Below are 20063 nucleotides of genomic sequence, written 5' to 3' on the forward strand. Positions count from 1 at the left end.
CAGAGGGAGTGGGAGAGGAAGAAGCAGGCTCCCAGCGGAGCAGGGAGCCCAATATGGGGCTTGATCCCAGGACTCTGGGAGGCAGAAGCTTAATGACTGAGACACTCAGGCGCCCCTACGAGAGATTCCTATGTGGGTTCTAGTCAGTTCGAAAGGAGTAAGGCAGAAATTTTGTAACATACCTAAACATCATACCTAATGTGACATTTTGATAACCAGCATATCAACCAACTACTGATTGGTTGTGTTTTTGCTATCTGTTTGTTGTTGCTTGGTTGATAACTTAGTCCTTTCTAATGTCTTCAAGAACTAAAGAGGTCATGGGTTCTAAATTATTCATTGGATGGAGGGGGGAATGAATTTCTGTTGCAGAGAATGTCACACGAAAGGGTAAGTTTTTAAAGATTTTATTAATATTACTGAACTTTTAAAAATTTGTATTAATATTCTCTATTGCTATATCAAAATTATCTTATAGATAGTACATTTTAGTTATATCAGTACTGACCCTATGCTCAACTTATGTGTAAATTTTCTAGAATTGGAAATCTGTGCTTGCTGACTATACGTAAATATTCATAATACTCAGTGGATTAGGTGCATGTGAGTGTGATTTCGCAATGAGAAGATTGGCATCATTTTTTGAGCATAAGGCTTTGTTTGGCTCTCTAGCTATGATCTCATTTAACTATCGCAAAAACCTGAGAAGTAGGTTGTACTCCCATTTCACAGATTAGGGAGCTGAGATCCAGACAAGTTAAATAGCTTGCCCCAGGTCACACAGCAAACAAATTGGAGAGTTGGCATTTAGCCCAGGTTGGCTTGTCTCCAGAATCCATGCTCCCCATTCCACCCTCCCATCTTCCTCAAGTACTAGTAGACCAACCTTGCCTTCCAAATACTCCTGTCTTACATACGTCTGTATACATTCTTACGTATTTCACGTGATTATCCTATTTCTGTTTTCTGGATGTTCTGCTACATGTGACAGTAATGGAACATCTTTCTTTGCTATTTCCTTGGGTGGTTCTCACAGCCTGACAATGGACGCCATTCACATCGGCATGTCCAGTGCTCCCCTGGTGAAGCACACTGCAGGAGCTGGACTCAAGACCAGCAGACCCCGAGTCATGTCCAAGAGTGGGCACAGCAACGTGAGAATTGACAAAGTGGATGGCATATACTTACTCTACCTTCAAGACTTGTGGACGACCGTCATCGACATGAAGTGGAGATACAAGCTCACCCTGTTCGCCGCCACGTTTGTGATGACCTGGTTCCTTTTCGGAGTGATCTACTATGCCATTGCCTTTATTCATGGGGATTTAGAACTGCGGGAGGATGTTTCGAATCACACCCCCTGCATCATGAAAGTGGACTCTCTCACTGGAGCGTTTCTCTTTTCCCTGGAATCCCAGACAACCATTGGCTACGGAGTCCGTTCCATCACGGAAGAATGCCCTCATGCCATTTTCCTGTTGGTTGCTCAGCTGGTCATCACAACCTTGATTGAGATCTTCATCACGGGCACCTTTCTGGCCAAGATCGCCAGACCCAAAAAGCGGGCAGAGACCATCAAGTTCAGCCACTGCGCGGTCATCACCAAGCAGAATGGGAAGCTGTGCTTGGTGATTCAGGTGGCCAACATGAGGAAGAGCCTTCTGATTCAGTGCCAGCTCTCCGGCAAGCTCCTCCAGACCCACGTCACTAAGGAGGGGGAACGGATTCTGCTCAACCAAGCCACCGTCAAATTCCACGTGGACTCCTCTTCGGAGAGCCCCTTCCTCATTTTGCCCATGACATTCTACCACGTACTGGATGAGACAAGCCCCCTGAGAGATCTCACACCCCAAAACCTGAAGGAGAAGGAGTTCGAGCTCGTGGTCCTCCTCAATGCCACTGTGGAATCCACCAGCGCTGTATGCCAGAGCCGCACGTCTTATATTCCAGAGGAGATCTACTGGGGCTTCGAGTTCGTGCCTGTGGTTTCTCTCTCAAAAAATGGAAAGTATGTGGCTGATTTCAGTCAGTTTGAACAGATCCGAAAGAGCCCAGATTGTACCTTTTACTGCGCGGATTCCGAGAAGCAGAAACTTGAGGAGAAGTATAGGCAGGAGGATCAGAGGGAGAGGGAACTGAGAACACTTTTGTTACAACAGAGCAACGTCTGATGGCGGTGGTCGCCCCGGGTTTAACTCTGTGAGCTGTTTCCACGTCTGAGCTCCCTTCGAATGCAAAGGTCACTGTGAAAATGAAATTGTGTGGATTCACTCTAAAAAACTATGCAGACATATAAAATCCATTTTTTCCCTTTGATCTGGTGCCTGAGCAAGCATTTCCACCTTTGAGAAGGTTCCTTTTTAAAATGCTTTGTCTGAAGCACACTCTCAAAATTCCTATTTTCTAATACGGGGCTATATTTCCAAAACCTTGGTGTAGGACAATTGAAATATGTCATTCTGGGTGGACAGGCATTTAGCAATGCTGGTTTTGAAAGGAAATGCATTTCTATACTGGATATCAGCTATAACTTAAGGTATTTATTCAAAACAGGTATGAAAGACGTTATAGACGAAAGTTGAAATGCAGTTCAGTATCCCTTTTGTCATTGCTTCACAACACCCTCTTTTCAAGCAGAAAATATTATCTTTATTGGAGGCTATCTGGTAATAGAGTCGAGGGGACCCTGTGCTCACAAAAATAATAATTCCATTCTTACCTGTTTTCATCAGGTTTAATTGTACACAGTGAAATTGAACAAATCAGGACTTAACAGTTGTGAAAACATATACAAATGGAATTGACTCTTTTGTCCACAGTAATTTTTTGTTGGAATGTGCTAGCCATTTTCTATTCAAACCTTAGGTCACAAACCAGCAGCATCAACACCATCTGGGAGCTTATTAGCCATATAGACTCTCAGGCTTCACCCAGACTTAGAGAGCCAGAGCCTGTATCTTCACGAGACCGCCAAGTCATATGTATACAAATGAAAGTCTGAAAAATGTCCACTCTGGAAAGTTTTCCAGGGAACTTCCTGAAGCCACAGCGCCCTCTGCGTCCCAAACCCACATGGCCTCCAGACCTGTCCTTCTCTCTGCAGCTTATTATTATGGGCCAATAGTCTTATCAGCCATTTCGCTCCTTGTCTATTAAAATACCTTGTCTGCCGAGGAACTGCCACTGATATCCCAAGATTGAGAAAAATTGCTCGAGAGCAATGGTTGTCTCACTCATGCCAAGCACATGCTTGTTGACTAGAGTTAGCACAAAAGAAAAATGAAGTCACATTATAATCGGAAATTTGCTCAGATGTTGACGTCCACAGGGTTGGACGGGGCCATGAGGAACAAGAACAGCTGAGGTTAATGAATTCATATACAGGTGATTCCTTGAAGCATGAACCAAATTTGAAAATCTGATGCTATGTGAAGAATGCGCTCAGTATTTAAATAAATCTCATGCAGCCAAGTGGTACAGGGTAACATTTTGCTCCTGGCAGAGCTTAGGGGCCAGGAGCCACATTTCTTTAGGGCAAAGAATATACATGGGTGGGGATTGGCTGTCTGTGTAGAGAGTGAATTCTCATTTCATTCAAACCAGGACAGACTTGTGTATTCACGCAAGAAGAACGTGACTGTAGGTGGGTCGGCACTGCATAGACGTCCACGTGAGCCCACATACATGTGCACACAGGCACACGCACACATGCGTGCACACCCTGGCTTTTCAAGCATAATTGTGGAAGTTGAAAGACATTTGCCATTAAGAGAGCAAGTCCTCGACAATACGCTCACATATGTTTTATTCTATAAAAATGGGGACATTGGGGCTCAGAAAAAGGGGACATGAATCTGGATTCAGGTTATCAGTGAAATGATGCTATGGATTAAAGCAAATGTGGTCCTATCTTTATGCTTACACATTTTCAAATGTCCTTCCATGGAAGAGAAGATGTGGCTGATACCTCTGACCTGGAGCCGACCATCTAACACAGATGTAAGAACAGCCGGGGTAAAGTTGGTTCTAGAGGTTGAAGGGGCAATTTCAATGCACGAGAGGCTTTTTCTTTTATTATTCAGGAATTTTTTCTCTCATTCTGTTGATAATTTAATGGCAGATTGTTTTAATTTCTTAAAAGAAATTGTGTTAGTTTAGTTAGACATTAGCTCTTTTAGTTATTATATGTGGGGTGTTTTTTTTTTTTTTTTTTTGTCTATTGTGCTATAATCGACAGGAAAATAATGCCAGAGGCATGTTTACAGGTTTTCTGTTGCACTATTAAATTCTTTACGCGATTTACATCAGTGCTAATTTGAATGTGATCAAGATTAGGAATCTCCATACTTACATTGTATTTGGTACACTGATGTAGCGTGAGATGGAGAAATCTTTGGTTTATTCATTTAGCATAACTATTTCAGCCAAATCTGGAGGACTTGATCATTTGATCTTTTGCACTATACGCAAAACAAATATGCAGTATCTTAAAAGCCAAAACTCGTATAAGTCAATAAATCATATTGTAATATAATATTCTGTAAATAGTTCTAAACTTGCATCTGGTTTGAAAGTTAGCATTGCCTTACTTATTATTACTTTGTACACAATACTCCGGTGTTAACATACTCACAAAAGATGGAGGTGGCAAACTTGTTTGATTACATCTGGGCAGTCTTCTGACGGCAACAGACTCACGCTCAACAGCTAACGAAGAAGTAATCAAACTAATGGAATGTTGTTGACCCAAAAAGGCTTTTGCATTTTGAAACATTTCCAATGCATCAGGTCTTCTCAGTTAGACCACTCAAGAATGCCCCGTTCCGTTTGAAAAACCGCAAAATAAATAGCAGCAAATCAGTGTAAATCTGCAAGCTGTGTCTTCTTTCAATAAGAAAATATATTGTACGTGCCTGGTACCTGGTCGTCGGTGGTCCCACACAGCATAGCCAAGATTCACTCATTGATCCTCCCAAGAAGACCCCTTTGGAGTTGGGGCGGAGTCACATGTTGGTTCCCTTCCTCACACAAGGGGAAATCACAGCAGCAGACGGCACTCCAGAAATGTAAAATAACTGGCTTAAAGTGAAAAATGCCGTGAACCAGTGGACCAGATTTGAGATGACTTTAAACAATGATTCATTTGATTTTTCTTTGAATTGAATCTTCTATTTTAATTGACGGTGATTTTGATACCATTAAATGTAAATTAAGATATATAAATAAGTGACACTTCTACTCCTGTATGATTCTTTCTCCCTTGGTTGGATCCTCAGTGCTCATGTCATCTGGAGAAAGAAGGAAAGAGAGTCAAAAAGCAAAGAAGGCTCTAGGCCTTTGCCTTGGTAGCTCAGTAAAGAATCATCCTCACCTTTGGGTTTGGTTCTGTATTTTGTCACTATAGTCAAAGGGTCAGACATTTGACCGCGTGGCATCATGAAGACTGCTAGTCTCTCAATCTTGGTTTTTCATTCTTGCTAGAATTTTCTTTGCCTGTTAAACATTTGAAGCAAGTCATTTTGAATGCAATTTATTTTATCAAAGCCTACTGGGATGGTGTTTTTTTTTTAATGAAATGTTAGCATGTCAACTCCTGGTTTCCATGTTCTGTGGTGTGCACTTGAATTCCAGCATTTGACTCTGGATAGGTCCAAGATGCACTTAGCTTTCTTCCTCTGGGAAGACACACTTGAAAGTCTAAAGTTTAACATTTCACTCCCAATTGATTAACTACCTACATTTCACCCTCTGTGAACTTCAGTTTATCTTTACTCAGAATGGGCCGCCCACCCCTCTTTGGGCCTGTGGACAGCAATTTTCTAGCCTTTAAGAAACACTGATGGCTGAAGTCCAACTTTTTCACCAAAGTTTTCCGATGAATACTCAGTGGAAAAGAAACAGGAGGCAGAAATAAGGCTTCAGCCAGTCCATTTCAGCTGTATCTTCTGCCAGTTCTGCCGAGCTCAATTTCCTTTCTGTTTCACACGCGCTTCACTGGCCCTTCTTCATCTTTGTTCTCTACTCTACCAAATCAAATGATCCTGTGGATTAAGAAGAATTAAGTCAAATTAGTAATTTGGGAACATTTAGGTGGCCAAAATTTAGGGACAAGGATTTTTATTTTTTAATTGGTATGTTGCCGTTGTATAGGAAATAGAAAACCAAGAAACAGCTGAAAATTGCAGTAGCTAGTTAATTCCTAATTAAATTACAATAATTGATTGTGGCAGTCAAAGGACCTAATGATACAGGAGTACAAAAGCCAAAGACGTCATATGTGTAGGTAAAGCCATGTAACTCTGAATAATAATGATAAAACCAGAGCAAAGAATGCCAGGCATGCTGTGTCTACAGGATATGTCTTGTATTTAATGATTTTTGTCCTGCATCCTGTAGGGACTTTATTAAGATGCCGTAAATGTCCTGTATTCATTCCCCCTTCCAAAAAAAAAAAATTACAACATTGCACAGCCAATTAGAAAATATTTCAAATTTAATGTCTTGTATTTTTAGTTGCTAAGTCTGACACCCCTGCAGAGAGTACTTACATAATCCTAAACTATGCCCATCTCTAGAAGAGCAGCAAACAAATGTCCCTTCATTTGGAAGCAACAGTTTTCATACAACTGGCAGTAAGGAAAGGGAGTATTCCAGAAAGATATTTCCCTGGCTTGCTCCATTAAAGAAGTAAATTTCAGCAAAACACGGAGGTTCTTGATACAGTCTGTGCAGCACAAAACAGCATGTTCTTTGAGGCTGTCTATCGAGGAAAGGCCTAGAATAATGGGTTCAAAGCCCTCTGCCACATGGTATACAGGAGTCCTGGTTCCCAACCCGTGCTAGAGAATCAGGCTGATGGTTAGGATGGATTCCCAATGACCGCTGGGTGGGCGAAGCCAAAGATGGGGGAGTCAACCGGAGAGTCCATCACCAGCTTTTGCTTGGCAGCCCCCACTTCATGATGGGTACTTCACTTCACCGGGGGCTTTGCTTCATTCGAGGCCAAACCATACCTAGTATCCAGGCATTCCCACCCCCTGAAGACACCCAATTTCACCCCTCAAAAATATTCAAGTAAAGGTGGAACCCACTCAAAATTAGACTTCAAGGAAGCAACCACAATTGATTAAAAAGTACCTATTCCCTAAAATAATAATAATAATAATTAATAATAAAATAAATCAGAAGCTCTTGATTCTGAGCTCGGAAATATGACCTCTTAGCTTATCATTACTATTATTGTTATTATTGCGAATGTCCTCAATATTATGGAAAAACTAAAAAGCTTCCAAGAAGGTGATTGGAGGGGAGTTCAAAAGAGTGATTTTTCTTTTTATTCACTGTAATTTAACTATACTCTTTCATCTGCAATCAAATCTTAGGATTAAGGATGTTGTATTAAATCAAATCATTGCAGGAAGTATGACTCTATCAGGGACTTTTTACAAAAACAAACTTCCAGATCACCAGAGGAAGCTGTGTGTGTGTGCTGACAGAGTATTAAATAGCAGGCAGGACAGGAAGGCAGGATAATAGCCAACTTGGATCTATTTTGGAAGAATTATTTCTGTAGGGTGTCATGGAATTGTAAGTTACAAAAAGTATGCTTTGGTAAACAGACATCTCCATTCCAAAAGGACCCACTCCAAAATAGCACTAAATCAAATCCACGAGAATGTTATGGAGATCAAAATTCCAAATGACATGGAGACTTTATAAGCAAACAGTCCCACAACTTACAAACCCTGGCAGTACGCGCATAGCGAAATCTCGATCTCGCCTCAGTCTCTTGCTACGTACAGCCCTACGACCCTACGCCCGATTGTTCCACTGTGTCACAAGGTGATTGCCCTTGCTTCCCTCTGACTTCTGAACTGGTCTTACGCTTGGCTTTGTCTAAGCAGAATCGTGACTTACATTTCTCAGAATTGAGTTACTACTGGTGAATGTTGGAAATCTCACACTAACTGATACGTAAACTCTGACACCACCAAGCCCAAACAGACTATGACCAATCAACTCAAAATATGTACTTTCATCTTCCAGAAACCCGCACCTCTATTCGTCAAGGCATTTCTTGTTTTCCTAGGTATCTCCTCCTTTTCCTGTTTATATACGGAATCCTTCTAGTCTGTGAAACAATAGCAAATACAGTAAAGCTCATTTTAGGGTCTTGAGTTGCTTTGCATTTCACTGGAATGGTAATGGTGTCACCAGGGGGTTCTGGTGAAGAAGGATCTAGTATTTCCTTGGAGAGCTCAGAGGCTGTTTCCGATGACAGCAACTACATTAATTTGGGACTGAGTAGGTCCTAAAACCTTGCGAAGATGGGATTGTCTGTAAGGGCCTGAAAGAATGTATTTTCCTTCCTTTTTAATCAAAGAAAAGAAAATGAAACCCCTGTCTCATCTCTTTCTTTTGCCTCGGTGCTCTAGCGACCAGTTCATTTTCGTCACTGATTAAAGATCAAGTAGCTATTTAACAACGTTCTTTCGGCACCTCATCCCTTACCAATGTGCCTTATGTTCCATTGCTCTTTACTTTGATGGATTAAAAGAAAGAAAACACATGGTTACATAATCCTTAAAAGCATCAGTCTGGGGGTAACCGTGGAACAACACAACTATTAAAAGCCACACAGCAGAGATGGGCACTGGGGACAGCTGTTGTCCTGGAATCACCTTGCTGGGGAAACCACACACACACACACACACACACACACACACACACATACAAAAGAGTAGTAGCCATAGCTCCAAACCTGCTACAGGTTTCTCTTTGGAACCTTCTCTTTTGGGACCTTGGTTCATCCACTCTAGTGTTCTCAGTGGTGGCAAGACTCTGTTCTTTGAGCAAGAACATGACACTTGGAAATAAAAAAGACTGGTGCATACAGTAAGAAGTCAAACTGAGGATGCTGTCTGGGCAAGAAAACAAAATGTTTTCCAGAAAGTGCACAGTAATTTAGAACAAGTAATGAGGCTTGGGAGCAGGCAACATTTTACTAATTTCAATTTGCACTGAATTTCTCAGACCCATATATATATATATATTTTTTTTTGATGCCATTATTCAAGGATTTGTTTGCCCTCGTGGGGTCACCTTGGCCAAGAATTGAAGACATAAGATAGCTTTGCCTTCACCACACCATATCCCTGGGGCAGTGAATACGGGCATTTGTCACAGCAGCATGGGAAGTTTTGCTTCTGGGCTGAAAACAAGGCATCCTGGCAGCTGTCATTTCTCTTCTCAGAAATCCTGGGTTTTGGTAACCTGCCTTCAAAAATGTCAGACAAACAAGTTTAATGGTTTAATGTTTCATGCAAAAGTCCATATTCTTCCTGGAAATTCTTACTCATTTGAGTTGTTTCGCCAAATTTTCTATATCTTTACTTGAGTTTAACATACCCCTTACAGTGCCTAGCCTGTAGCATATCTGAATGTCCCAAATGTATTTTCACCCAAGGACCGCTTTCTGTATTTCTTCGTTAGCCTTTCTGAATCTGTCAGAAACTCTTGCTCTTGGTAGCACACATTCTTATAAACTCCCTTTACGTGTGATTTTTTTAAATATTTTTTTTTTATTTACTTGACAGAGAGAGACAGCAAAAGACAGTGAGAGAGGGAACACAGCAGAGGGCATGGGGGAGGGAGAAGCAGGCTTCCCGCTGAGCAGGGAACCCGATGCGGGGCTCGATCCCAGGACACACAGAACATTGTGTGCTTTTCTTTACCCCTCCACCCAGTGCATCTGGTTGACCTGCTACACATGAAGCGTGTCATAGCATATGTTCTATTGTCAGTATGCTTCTTCTGCTCATACAACACCCCCCCGACACACACACACATGCTTTATGACTTCCGGCCATGTCTTGAATTTGCAGAGAACAAACCATACTATGCTTGTAGAGTTCTGAACACTTCAACAATGTCGAACATTTACTAGTCCATTATATACCTGGTGAGGGAGGTAGGACATGTCTGATCACCTATAGTTTACAGGAGAAGGACCCCACTGCTCACTGAGGTACAGAGCCTCACCCAGTGACTAGCAAGCCAGTGCAGTCATCTACAGTTTTCCTTCCTGCTCTCGTGTACGTTCCGCTCAATTTACAACATGGAATGTCATTACAGAGCTGATGTCTATGGGGTATAGGTCAAAATTGGGCAGAATGGATCACTCAGGGAAAGCGTAAGGCTGGGAGTCTGGATGAATTCCATGAGGGCCTAGCCTGCGGCCAGGGGCCCATTATTCAGGAGCTGAGCACACAGGATAAGGATTTAGAAGGCAGAAATGAATGACATGCAGCAATCATCCTGGAAGGAAAGGACAGAGGGGTATGGATGCCACTCGCCAAGACTGAAACAGAATCCACAGCCCTGTTGCTCATCCAAGTAGGGACAAACAGCCAAAGAATAGATGTGGGAGTGGCCAGAATCAAGAAATCCTGAAGGAAGGTCATGGTGACCAAGCAAATGTACCTTGCTTCTTTCAAAGTTCTTCATATTCATTGTCATAATGAATAATTGCATCCTATCTCAACATAGGTAAGCATTGCTAGGAGCCCCATCTTACAGAAGATAAAACGGAGGCTCAGAGAAATTAAGTAACTTGCCCAAAGTTGCGTAGTTAGTAAGTGATAGAGCCAGAAGTAAAACCCAGGGCTGACCACAGTGAAAGCCTGTCTTCTTCCCCAGGCTCTATCCTGCATCCCGGGTGGGCCCTTACACAAGGCCTTCAAAGGAACCCAGGGGATTTAGTGGTTGATGTTTTTGGAGCAAAGCAGCATTTGCTTGGCCCTCAAGTGTTTTTGCCAAGTGAAAACAAAAGCATGGTTGAGTTGCTGTATCACCACAGAACTGGCCCATGAGTGCTGAATTAATGCTGAAGAACACCACAGATAATCAAGGATTTTGCTCAAGAGTTGCCTACTGAGGATGGAGCAGTATGTTTCCATGTGGTTATTTTGCTGACTTCTACAGACCTGAGCTGTAAGGATTGAAACTGGGATCTTCAGTGGAACTGTAAGGTGGGGATAATCACTCAAGATCTTGGCTAATTGAGCAAGAGACAAAGAGAGCTTTGTAGATATGAGCAAACACTACAGAATCAGCAGACCTCTCTGGAATCTGATACTGAGTAGATGGGGCCTGTTGGGGGCAAATGAATGGCCCCAGCACATGCCATCACTGCTGTAATAATGACCATGGAGTGGGAGTGATTAGGACCTAGACACCAAGAAAAGCTAGAAGCACAAGATCACAAGGGAATTCCTAGAAGCTGACTGCAGAGGGAAGTTCCGAAGGATGGGTCCCGACACCAGGGAAGACAGGTCTGCAAATCTCCCCATTTCATGGGCAAATGGGAGGGAAGGGTGGTATGAATCCACAACAGAGGACGAGATCAAGAGAGTGAAGTTTCAGGAGCAGGCCCAGGTTCTCCAAATCAGGACCAGAACCCTGTCCCTAAGAGGGAGTCAGTGAAGAAGAAAAGCAAAGCAAATCTTATTTCTGGAACAAAAAACCTAAGGCTAGAACTCCAGCACAAAGAGGCTGGCTGAGATAGAAATGGTACTGGGTAAAATATTGTGGCTTCTTCCCCGGAAAGAAGAGTTCAAAGCGAGGAGGACCAGGGTCAAGGACCCAATGGCCCATCACATCTTCACTTTCCCTGAGTAGGAGGAGTCAGAGCTGGAAAGCAGAGCTCATGCTTCAGTGCTCCCTAAGGCAAAGCTGGGAGGCCAGAAGGCAAGCCACACCCTTCCAGACTTGGTGTGTAGTTTACTGACAGAATAAGGGGTTCCTTGCTTCACTTAATATTTGCTCAGCCAAGCCAGACACTTTAATAATCACCTGATTACAAAGCCACATCCTTGCAGTGCTATGACCTCCACCTTACGATTGATTTGACAACATTCCTTGCTCTAAGGAGTTAAAAGCAGTTTCCTGAAAGAGCCACGCTCTTCGTATTCTTTTCCTGGGGCTTCTATAATAAACTTTCACAAACTTGGTCTTTAGGACAACAGAAATTTGTTGTCTCGATTCTGGAGGCAAAAGTCTGAAATCAGTGGTCAGGGCTGTGCTCCCTCTGTAACCTGTAGGACAGTTTCCTTCCTGACCTCTTCCAGCTTCTGGGAGCCCCTGACATTCTTTGGTTTGTGGCCACAATTCTCCAACTTCTGCCCTGTCTTCACATGGCCTCTCCTTGTGTCTTCATACTGTCTCTTCTCAATGTGTGTCTTTCCCTTTTCTTTAAGGACACAAGTTATATTGAATTAGGGGCCACGTAACGAGCTCATTTTGATTTGATAATCTTTATAAAGACCTTATTTCCAAATAAGGTCACATTCTGAAGTACTAGAAGTTAGGACCGCCACATGTTTTTTTTTTTTTTTTTTTGCAAAGGTATTTTATTTATTTGGAGGAAGTTCATGGAAATCATGCATCCTGGAATCTAAGCCTTAGGTTAATTTAGACTGTCATTTCCACACATCTTTTTGAAGGGACAATTCAACCTATAACACTATTCTTTCCTATCGACTTCATCACCAGCTTGTCTATACTCAACCCTCCTCTTATTCTCTTCCTTGGATGAGATGAAGGATCCCCTCGGTTATAGTGGCTGCCCTAGATCTCCCAGTGCTGCATGACAGACAGACAAAGCAGACCTCTGGCAGATGTTCTGTGGTGATTTGATCACAGCAGTGTGCAAGCTATGGCAGGGCACACTCCTAGACACTCCTTCTGAGAGGGTTTCTGGTTCTCAGCGTAGACAACAAAAAGTCTTCTTCCTAGGAATCGTCTCCACTGCTTCATACACAGGAGGACTTTTTGACACTGGTTTTCAAATAGTCAGAGGCTAGCTGTAGCCTCTACAAGTTCATCATATACTGGGCTCTTCGCCACCCCTACTGTTATCACGAAGAGCTTGCTGATTTCCCAAGACTTGAAAGTACTTGATTTTTAGATGCATTTCATAAGTCCGTGTCTATAATTTTTTGGCATTTTGTGTCTCCTACCACAAAGGCTAGGGAAAACCCTTCTTTCAATTAAGGCATGCTTAATGGAGTCAGCTCTACAGGGACCATCAGTTTAGAAGCTAAGGGACACCTGCTGGGTTCTTGGAATTGCATCATTTTGCTGAATCAAGTGGCATCACATGTTCTGAGAATGATGACCTTATACATTGTTTTCATTCCTAAACCATTTCCTCCTCCAGTGCTGGAAACCTGAGACCCACCTTGCTTCTCCCACCTCTCTCCACCAGCATCTAATCCATTGCCAGTCCCTGTCCACGGCACCCAGACATGGGTCTCATTCTATCGCTCCACCCTTCACTTAGGCAGCCATTTTCCTCATCTGGTTTTTCCATAAAGTTTTGCAGTGGCTGCACTGTATCTAGTCTTTTTCCCTTCCAATCCACCAACCACATTGTACTCAGGGTGGTCATTCTAGAATACATGACAGTAAAATCTGATCATATTACATCCTCACACCAAACCTGACTCTTCAAAATAAAAGTCAAGTGTCCTAACATGGGACTGATGGCTTTCTGAGGTGTAGCTCCCGATAACCTCCTGCATTGTCATCCCTTTGCTTTGCACTCTGTCTTCAAACTTTCTGAACCATTTGCAATTCCTTGAATGCTTCCTCCTCTTTCTAGCCTCTAGGCTTTTGGTTATGCTTTTCCCTTTGTCTGGGATGTCCCTGGCCAAGTCCTGCTAGGTCTGCTCACTGCCTTATATGAATAGCTTTCCTGACAATGTCTATGATATCCCTAATAAGGGCTCCTGGCCACTTTATTGACTCCCCATAACGCAGAGCTCCCACCTCTCAGAAGGTTTCCCTGTCACGTGACTGAACTTACCACGCCTCTAGATAACAGTCCACAATTGCCCAGCTGTATCTCCAGAGCCAGGCCTTGCAACTGGGCTGTTTCCAGACCTTGGGTCACTTAGATAAGTGACTCAACAGGGATTCTTCTGATAATACTAGGGTGGGGTGAGGTAAGATAATGAGACATTTGCCTTGGGTGCTAAATGTAAGAGGTGCTGAAAGGCTAAGTAATCAAGACAAATATTTTGAAGCAATGTTTTTTAAAATCAAAATGCAAAAAATCCGTGATGGACAAACTATAAAAAATTTAAATAAAGATAGAATCAGCAAAAGTGCTCAAAGGAAATTCTATAGCTTTAGGTCTTTATTTTAGAGAAGAAAAGCCTAAAATCAAAGATTTAAGCTCTAGCCTCAAGAAGTTAGAAAAAGAATAGTAAATTGAACCCAAAATAAATGGAAGGAAGGAAATATCAAAAACAACACAGAAATCAATGAAATAAAAAGTACACAAACAATAGTTCTATTTGAGGTAACAAATTTAATTTCCCACAGATAACAGCTACATATGCTGGGAAAAGAATACATAAAATCAATTACCCAAGGATTCTACAAAGTGAACAGAAGCACGTAAACTCTTAAAGAGAGTTGAAACTCACAGGAAGCAACGGGCATGGGAGAAGTTCCCATCTTTGCTGCCTTACCCGAAGGCAACTGCAGTTGTGGTATATCATAGGTCAACTAAAACTCGTATGAAAAGTCACCAGGAGAAAAGAGAAGGTGCCCAGGGCAACCAGGGTTACTGGAGGGTGGCAAAAATCTAAGGAGGAAAAAAAAAAATCTAAGGAGAGAGCATGGAATGGGAATCTCTAATTCTGTTCATAAAATCTAGAAAAGTCTGTGGGTGACCACTGAACCATTCACACATGGGGCAGACTAAAAAGTCCAAACTGAGAACACAGGCACTGCATGACCACTGGTGAGATCAAGTTTGAAGTTTAATCTTAGCCAAGTTGTTGCCTGTTAAAAGAAAAGCATCAGCACGCCTTATAAGAAGAACACAGAATTCAGATTCTCTGCTACATGTCCTTGACAATGTTCAGGATACAGTCCAAAATTAAAGAACCAGGGGCGCCTGGGTGGCACAGCGGTTAGGCGTCTGCCTTCGGCTCAGGGTGTGGTCCCGGCGTTCTGGGATTGAGCCCCACATCAGGCTCCTTTGCTATGAGCCTGCTTCTTCCTCTCCCACTCCCCCTGCTTGTGTTCCCTCTCTCGCTGGCTGTCTCTATCTCTGTCAAATAAATAAATAAAATCTTAAAAAAAAAAATTAAAGAACCAGAAGAACCAGAAAAGCGTGAACTGTACTCAAGAGAAAAGACAATTAACAGAGGTTGACCCTAAGATGACTCAAAATATTAAAACTGCTCAATCAGGTAGAGAAAATATGATGGTGATGAATGAAAAAATAAGAAAACTCACTAGGGATATAGAATATATAAATAAGAACCAAGCTGAAAATTTGTAACTGAAAAAGGGAAATATCTGAAATAACAAATTTACTAATGGCTTGGATAGCAGAATGAAAGTGAAAAAGGAAAGGATAGGTAAACTTGAATATGTCAGAATTATCCAAACTAAAGAAAAGAGAGAAAAAAGACCTTTTTTTTTTTTTAAAGATTTTATTTATTTATTTGACAGAGACAGCCAGTGAGAGAGGGAGCACAAGCAGCGGGAGTGGAAGAGAAAGAAGCAGGCTCCTAGTGGAGAAGCCTGATGTGGGGCTCGATCCCAGAATGCTGGGATCACGCCCTGAGCCGAAGGCAGACGCTTAATGACTGCGCCACCCAGGCGCCCCAAAAAAAGACTTTTTAAAAAGTTAACAAAGCCCAGGGACATGTAGCATAATGTTAAATGCCTAATTTACAGGCAAGCAGAGACCCAATCATTCCATTTTTAAGCATTATCCAAGTGAAATGAAAACCTATATCCACTCAAAGACATATATACATCATTGCTCATGGAAGCTTTATTTGTAATAGCCAGAAAATCTGTGAACAGCCTAAGTGTTCATCAATAGGTGAGTGGGTTAACAAAATGTAACCTACCTGTACAATGGAACACAATAAAAAGTAATGATCTACTGATGAAGACAATATAGATGGATCTCAAAGTCATTGTGAGGAACAAAAAAGAAGCCAGATAAAGAGAATACATACTGTTTTATTCCATATAAAATTCTAAAATATCCCAAATAATCTATACTAACAGAAAGATAATCAGATGCTGCCTGGGGTCAAAGGTGGATAAAGAAACATAAAGCAAAAGGGCATGAGGAAACTCTTGGGGGTGATGGAAATATTCAGAATTTTTGTTGTGATGATTGTTCATAGTCTTTATATCTCAAAACGAAGTCTTAGAGGTCTGTTGTATGACATAGAACCTATAATTTACAATACACTATTCTGAAATTTATAATATGTTAAGAGGGTAGATCTCACATTAAGTGGTCTTACAAAAAAATCTCCATAAAATAGGACATAAGGAAATCTTTTTGAGATAATGGATACGTTTAGAACTTTGGCTGTGGTGATGGTATCATGTGTGTGCACGTGTCCAAACTCATGAAGATGTATGTATTAAATGTATGCTGTTTTGTATGTCAATTATATCTCAATAAGCTAAATACACACACACATGTGCGTGTGTGCGCGCACACTCACACTCACACACACACACACACACACACACACCTCAACCAGGACAACTTAAATGAATGAAGTTATTATATCTTAATTTTGCCACAATAAATAGGATTAAAGAATTAGTGTGCATGCTAACCACTTGGGAGCTAGTTGAAATGAAAATTCTGATTCTCTAGACTTGGCATGGGTCCTGAGATTTTTCATTTGTAACCAGCTCCCAGATGATGCTGAAGCTGGTAGTCCAATTCTACCCTTAAGGGAGCCTGAGACTACCTGACTAAATCTAGATAAGATACTGTCAAGGAGCATTTTATAAATCCCTTTCTCATGTGTGATTGGCTCACCAATTCCATTCTTGTAGAGCTGTGACATGTCCCACAACCTCTCCTATACAGCCTTATCAATCTGTGAGACTTTAATAGCAATAACAATCATATCTGGTATTAATTAAGCGCATATAAGTGTGGATACTGTCCTCACAGCTGCACAGGAATTTTCTCATTTAATCCTCAGTGCAAAGCCAGGTACTATTATTATCCCATCACAATCAATGTCAAGACCAAAGCACAGAGAGTTTACAGAACTTGCCCAAGATCAACCAGCTGATGCCCAGAAATGGCAGAGTGAGCCCCAGGCATTGCTCACGTAATCATTGTGTTTTATGGCTTCTCCTCAAAAGAACTACCATTTTCCAAGTGTGACAGGTTCTGGCCTGAAAGTCAGAGCTGCTGATCTGTGCCAAGAATCTTCCCACTTTGTCATTCTTTGTGGAGAGCTTTCCTATTTCAACATCAAATATTTATTGAGCACTTGCCATGTGTCAGTCTTTATCCACGAGATGGTGGTGATCTTGGCATGTTCCCCTGAAAGCATGGCATCCGTTGGCAGTTTGCTCTTTGAGCAGTTTGCTGAGAATGCCTACTGACATTCCTCACCCCTCTTCCATTCCCCTAGTCTTGGTGTTGTGTCAGAACAGAATCAGCACCACGCTTTTCCCTAGTGTCTCCTCGGACCAGAGCCCAGGCTGTGAGAGAGCCTTGATATGAGATTCTGGGGACTTCTGATCTTTCAATCCCTGCTACCAATGGAATGGAGTGTTGATCAAAGATTCTTGCTGTAAGGGAGACTGTTAGGTGAGATAGAAGACAGGGAAAACTCTGGAGTTTCTTTCTAGAGGCCTATCAAACGTTTCCATCGGGTCAGTTTCTAGGGAGAGAGCTGACACCCTGGGCTCATCATCTGCCCTCCAAGAAGCCTCTTGATTGTAAATTTTTAAAACTTCCTGTTTTCCTGTTGTCTCAATATGCCCACAAATAGGCTGTGAGTACCCCACCCAAGAGATCAGGTGCACCAGGGTGATAAGGCTGGCCCCTGCCACAAGTTCCCTTCCTTGTCCTCCCTGACTGTGTCCTAGGGACATTCAAATGCACCAGTAAAACCCCCTGGTGTACTCCACCTGACCCCACTAAAGGCATTTGTCCATGGGTGGCATTCCCTCTGAGCTTCCCACCTGCCTGGTTGAGCCCACTCCCCGGGTGTTCTGCCTATGTGGCCGCTGCATGCTGTGCCTCCCTCCTCCAGGACCTGCAAGGATAATCAGTCCTCTTTACTTTCATATGCCTCTCTGTTGTGTTATTCTGTGTCTACCCAGATAAGTCACCAAAGAAACCCATTTTAATTGACATAACTATTCCTTACAATACATGGTTCTCCTGCCTGGACTGAGGGTAAGAGAACTCCAAGCTCCCAGGGTGAGTCTCTAGCAGCAAAGCTTGTAGAAGTTGGGAACTGGGGACGGTGTCCAAGGGCATCTGAGTGAAGCCTTGACGGTGTCCAGTATAGCACAGGAGCCTGTCAGGGCAGCTGGAAAGAGGCATTTCCTGAAGGGCAAGGTTGTTGTTGATAAGAACGGATTAGCAAGGAAGACAGAACCAAACTGGAGTAACAAGGGCTCTAACTGTCTTCTCTGAGGCAGGGACCTGGTCTGTTGACCTCTCCAAGCCCTCACATTTCTACGAGGCTACCTCAGAGAGTTTTGAGTCTGTTAAGACTTTGTGGGTTCCACAAAGTGGAATATCAGCCGCCGGAGAAGCTGATCCAAGGGGACGTTGGCCAGGCCCACTTCCCAGCTGAGGACATGGCTTAAAAACAGCCTGGGCAGCTTCCTGGTAGTCCCGTCGCTCTTATGGAACAGTATTTTGGTGAGCTGAGTGTAAATGAATGAGAAACACATGGATTTAATTTCCCTTGAAATTAGGGATGGGTGAGCCCAGCCACAGTTTGGAATTACTGAATGTCTCAAACTATTTTGTTCAAGTGCTTTTGGTTCAGAAAAACCAACATCATGGTTCTGTAAAGCGTGTTTCTCCACATTTATATGAGTCTTCGCGTATTTTAAAGAGAATTTGATCTGCATATTTCAACTTCTTTATATTCCACTCATCAAGATGTTTAATAAGATTTCTTGGAGGTCTGAGAAATACTTTATAACTTTTATTTTCAAACATCTAACTTTGGGAAAGGAGACAATGGGGACGTCTGGGAAAATTGTATGCCAGAAAATGTGGGTTGGGGTTAAAGGTCACACTTTAGGTAGTTCTAGGGCCCAGAATTACATACCCGTTAGGTGCACGGTCACAATGTGCTAAAGGAGTCTATTCAAAAACCTCTTGGAAAGTGCAGGGAAATGTGGGTAAGTTCAATAAGGACAAGCTTGGAGGAGTCTAGAAAGTGTGGTGTCAGATCACTCCAGGTTCCCTCATCTCTAGCTGTCAGGCTGTGTATCCCTAGCAGCCATAAGAGAATGAAGCAGAACTATGGCATCTTGGGGCACCTGGGTGGCTCAGTCATTAAGCGTCTGCCTTCGGCTCAGGGAGTGATCCCGGAGTCCTGGGATCGAGCCCCACATCAGGCTCCTCCGCTGGGAGCCTGCTTCTTCCTTTCCCACTCCCCTGCTTGTGTTCCCTCTCTCACCTGCTGTCTCTCTGTCAAATAAATAAATAAAATCTTAAAAAAAAAAAAAAAAGAACCATGGCATCTTAACATCACCCACCAGCATGGATCTCCACCATTCTCCAGGAAACTCTTTGTTTTAAAAAACATGTGATAAGAGAGTTGCTTATGGACTGCTTAAGAGTGGACGCATGACCAGTGATGGTAGGGAAAATGTTTTAGAGGTGGTGGGTGCAAAGGGAGAGGAGTGCAGGGGGAATGCCAGCGCCATCTTTGTTTCAGAGATGTGGTTCCAAGCGAAGACTCACATGTAAGTCCTAAAGAGCTGTTTTCATCTAAAGCTCAGTTTGAGGTTCCAAGAGACCAAGTATGACACAAAGGGGAGACAGGCAGTTGTCTCCCCTTTCATGGAACAGTCGGTTTGCCTTCTGTTGAAGGTACAGTACTCACCAAGCCCTAATGCACCTACTTCTGTTCCTACTGGCCTGAGCAGATCGTGGAGTGCTGGATGCTGCCAGTAGGAGAAAGGAAAGCAATGGCAGACTCCTTGGGTATCTGATAAAGTTTGTCCCAAGT

At 42.6% G+C, this 20063-nt stretch overlaps 1 protein-coding gene across 6 annotated transcripts in view; it reads left to right on the forward strand.

Moving 5' to 3' along the window:
* Positions 1-19563, forward strand: part of KCNJ15 (potassium inwardly rectifying channel subfamily J member 15) — an 87085-nt gene extending 67522 nt beyond the window's left edge. For all 6 annotated transcript variants that reach the window (XM_045813542.2, XM_087861805.1, XM_087861802.1 and 3 more), the window contains one exon: positions 1037-19563. In XM_045813542.2, coding sequence (XP_045669498.1) covers positions 1044-2171 — 1128 coding nt within the window. In that variant the 5' untranslated portion in view covers positions 1037-1043 and the 3' untranslated portion in view covers positions 2172-19563. The remainder of the gene's footprint in view (positions 1-1036) is intronic.
* Positions 19564-20063: the final 500 nt, after the last annotated feature.

Source organism: Ursus americanus, chromosome 4, assembly GCF_024610735.1.
Source record: "Ursus americanus isolate L20-20 chromosome 4, mUrsAme1.1.p, whole genome shotgun sequence".
In the NCBI taxonomy this organism is placed as follows: Eukaryota; Metazoa; Chordata; class Mammalia; order Carnivora; family Ursidae; genus Ursus; species Ursus americanus.